Consider the following 3470-nt stretch of genomic DNA (forward strand, 5'->3'; position numbering starts at 1 on the left):
TACACTGCTAAATTAGGGACGGCTAGCGCAGATAGCCATCGTGTAGTTTGCACGAAATTCGAAACAAACAAACATATTTCTTAAAAACAAACAGAAATACGAAAATGATACTGACTTGTACGGTCACCTAAAACATTTTAGTTGCACGTGATGAACGTATTTGTTATATTATTTCTAAGTGAACCTTTAACAGGTGATAGTAATTTTTTAATGAAGTTAAAACACGTTTTATTATGTGAAATACTATATTTTCTCAATAGATGGCGAAAGCATTTTGCTCTTCGGGCTATTCTTGATGTAAATTGTTACCAAGTTACAAAATTAACTATTGACTAACATCTATATATCGATTTCAAGCCCACGGTTACAAATAAAACATGTTCTGTAATTATTGTCTTTGGTAATTTTGAAGGTAATTAAACGAACGGCATTTCAGTTGTCATGTACTATTAAACATTGCTTCAAGATAAGTCATTATTGTACCATTATCACACCGAAGATGCTCGCCCTTTCAGTCGTGAGAGCGTTATAATGTGACGGTCAATCCTGCTATTTGTTGGTAAAAAAGTAGATCCAAGAGTTTGCGGCAGGTGTTGTTGACTAGCTGCCTTCCCTGTTGTCCATCACTGCTAAATTAGGAAAGAGATCGAAGAGGTACAGAGTTTGCGGCAGGTGGTGTTGACTAGCTGCCTTCCCTGTTGTCCATCACTGCTAAATTAGGAAAGAGATCGAAGAGGTACAAAGTTTGCGGTAGGTGTTGTTGACTAGCTGCCTTCCCTGTTGTCCATCACTGCTAAATTAGGAAAGAGATCGAAGAGGTACAGAGTTTGCGGTAGGTGTTGTTGACTAGCTGCCTTCCCTGTTGTCCATCACTGCTAGATTAGGAAAGAGATCGAAGAGGTACAGAGTTTGCGGTAGGTGGTGTTGATTAGCTGCCTTCCCTGTTGTCCATCACTGCTAAATTAGGAAAGAGATCGAAGAGGTACAGAGTTTGCGGCAGGTGGTGTTGACTAGCTGCCTTCCCTGTTGTCCATCACTGCTAAATTAGGAAAGAGATCGAAGAGGTACCTGACCCTCCCAGGTCCAACAAAATCGGATCTAAAAATACGATAAAGCGAATGACATTCTCACTTAGAATGATATCAACTGAAGTCTGTTTAATCGAAAATTTATTAAAACAATAATAGTTTTTATGCAATGTCTTTAAAACCTAATTCAAGTTTACAGAATATATGAATCGTTCAAGATATGATCCTCACATTGTTTTTTCTTATTCTAGGTGTGATCCTCACATTGTTTTTTTCTTATTCTAGGTGTGATCCTCACATTCGTTTTTCTTGTTCTAGATGCAATCCTCACATTCGTTTTTCTTATTCTAGATGCAATCCTCACATTGTTTTTTCTTGTTCTAGACGCAATTCTCACATAAGTTTTCTTGTTCTAGATGTAATCCTCACAATGTTTTTAAAAACAATGTGAGGATGACATCTAGAACAAGAAAAACTATGTGAGGATCTAATCTAGAACAAGTAAAATGAATCTAAGGTCACACTTAGAACACGAAAAACAATTCATCACACGTAGAACTAGACTTCTTCCAGATTAGATCCTCACATTGTTTTTACTTCTTCCAGGTGTGATCCTCCTTGTATCCCTTACTTAGGCCTTTATCTCACCGATCTTACTTTTATTGAGGAAGGTACACCGAATTTTACTGAAGAAGGCCTACTTAACTTTTCCAAAATGAGAATGGTACGTTATTTTAAGAACAGTCACTTGAAAAAATAAGAGAAATTTGATGTCACGAGTAATTAAGTCACGTGTTTTAATTGCCATTTGTGACTGGTATAACTCGAGGTTTCAGTCAGCAGTAAACATCTTTATTATCTAGTTATTTAGTATAAGAAGCTTTTACTAAAGTCTTCGAAAACGGTCAACATTGGAGAACACACTGAGATTGAAATAGGATCTTGGTCCCTACTCCAACATTTTTGATGGTGAGGAATCTTTGGTTTATATTTTAGGTTGGTTGCTACACTTTGCAGGTGGGGGTGGTGGGTTGCTCTAACGTGTGCCGTTCTAGTCTGATATTTTTCTTATCATTAAATCGTAAATTTTTACGGAATAAAAAATACGTGAGGTCGAATCAATTCTCAAAAAAGATCTGTTTTGGGAAGGCCTGGCACGGCCAGGTGGTTAGGGTGCTCCACTCGCAATTTGAGGGTCGCAGGTTTGAATCCCCGTCACACCAAACATTCTCGCTCTTTTAGCCGTGGGGGCATCATAATGTGACGGTCAATCCCACTATTAGTTGGTAAATGAGCAGCCCAAGAGTTGGCGGTGGGTGGTGATGACTAGCTGTCTTCTCTGTGGTCTAGCACTGCTAAATTAGGGACGGCTAGCGCAGATAGCCCTCTTGTAGCTTTGCGCGAAATTCAAAGAAACCAAATCTCTTTCGGAGAATTACATCTTTCATTGATGACTCTGAATAAGAGCAAAACTAAAAATAAAAAAAACAAAATAAACCCTGACCTCTTATCACGGTGAACTGGAGTCTATGTGAACACGGGTCGTTTATCTATATAAATAAACGTCAATATGTATGTGTATCTATTCCTTATACGCTTCTACATTTCTTGATAAATCAGCACCAAACTTGACACAGTGATATAGGGTGACAGGTGGAAGGTCATGAGGGGGTTTGACCCCCATCAAATTTCACATTGATAGAATTCTTGAAAACAGTATGTCTTTTTTTTCAGTACTGGTACCTTTATGTTATTTTTATTGCACTTTTAATGCTTATTGTGTTAAGAAAAAAAAGCACAATTTCTTATCCTTTGTTACAAACAAGTTTTTATTTCAGCTAGTGTTGAATAAAGAATATTTCAGCCGCCAAAGTTAACTTTGTGTTCAGCTTTACTCAAACGTTCTTAAATGGAACAATAAGTGAAAGTCTGTATGATAAATATTATTTCTGACTTTAAAAAAAAAAGGGAAACGGTCATTTGTCTCTCAAATCCCCCGCCTCCCAGTGAGTCAACGGTAAGTTTACGAACTTCAAATGCGCGGGGTTCGATTCCCTGCGTTTGACCGCCTTTCGCTAACACAACACCAACAATGTTGTCTCATGATGTAGTGGGAAGAATTGTCTTAAACAACCATAAGTAATTTATCTTTCATATTTTTATATATCAAACCTTCCTCTCTAAGTAGGACGATTGTTTAGTTTGAACACTTTACTATTGCAGATTGCTCATGTGATCCGGGAAATTCGTCACTTCCAACAAACACCTTACAAAATTGAAACGAATCCGAAGGTAAGAAGTAACGGTAATTCGACCACTTGGTCTGAAAATATCCATATTCTATTATTACGTCGTCAAGAAATTAATGTCGCGTCATTAACCACCCACCAACAAACGTACATCACATATAATAGTTAAACGAACCGCCTAAACGTCACGTTA

At 37.6% G+C, this 3470-nt stretch overlaps 1 protein-coding gene across 1 annotated transcript in view; it reads left to right on the forward strand.

The window, feature by feature from the left end:
• Positions 1–3470, forward strand: part of LOC106472342 (ras-specific guanine nucleotide-releasing factor 1-like) — a gene marked incomplete at its 5' end in the record, with an annotated part of 29901 nt that overhangs the window by 24353 nt on the left and 2078 nt on the right. Inside the window, 2 exons of the mRNA XM_022400938.1 lie at positions 1635–1752; positions 3252–3320. Of these exons, the coding sequence (XP_022256646.1) occupies positions 1635–1752; positions 3252–3320 (187 nt within the window). The remainder of the gene's footprint in view (positions 1–1634; positions 1753–3251; positions 3321–3470) is intronic.

Source organism: Limulus polyphemus, unplaced genomic scaffold (assembly GCF_000517525.1).
Source record: "Limulus polyphemus unplaced genomic scaffold, Limulus_polyphemus-2.1.2 Scaffold5259, whole genome shotgun sequence".
NCBI lineage: Eukaryota > Metazoa > Arthropoda > Merostomata > Xiphosura > Limulidae > Limulus > Limulus polyphemus.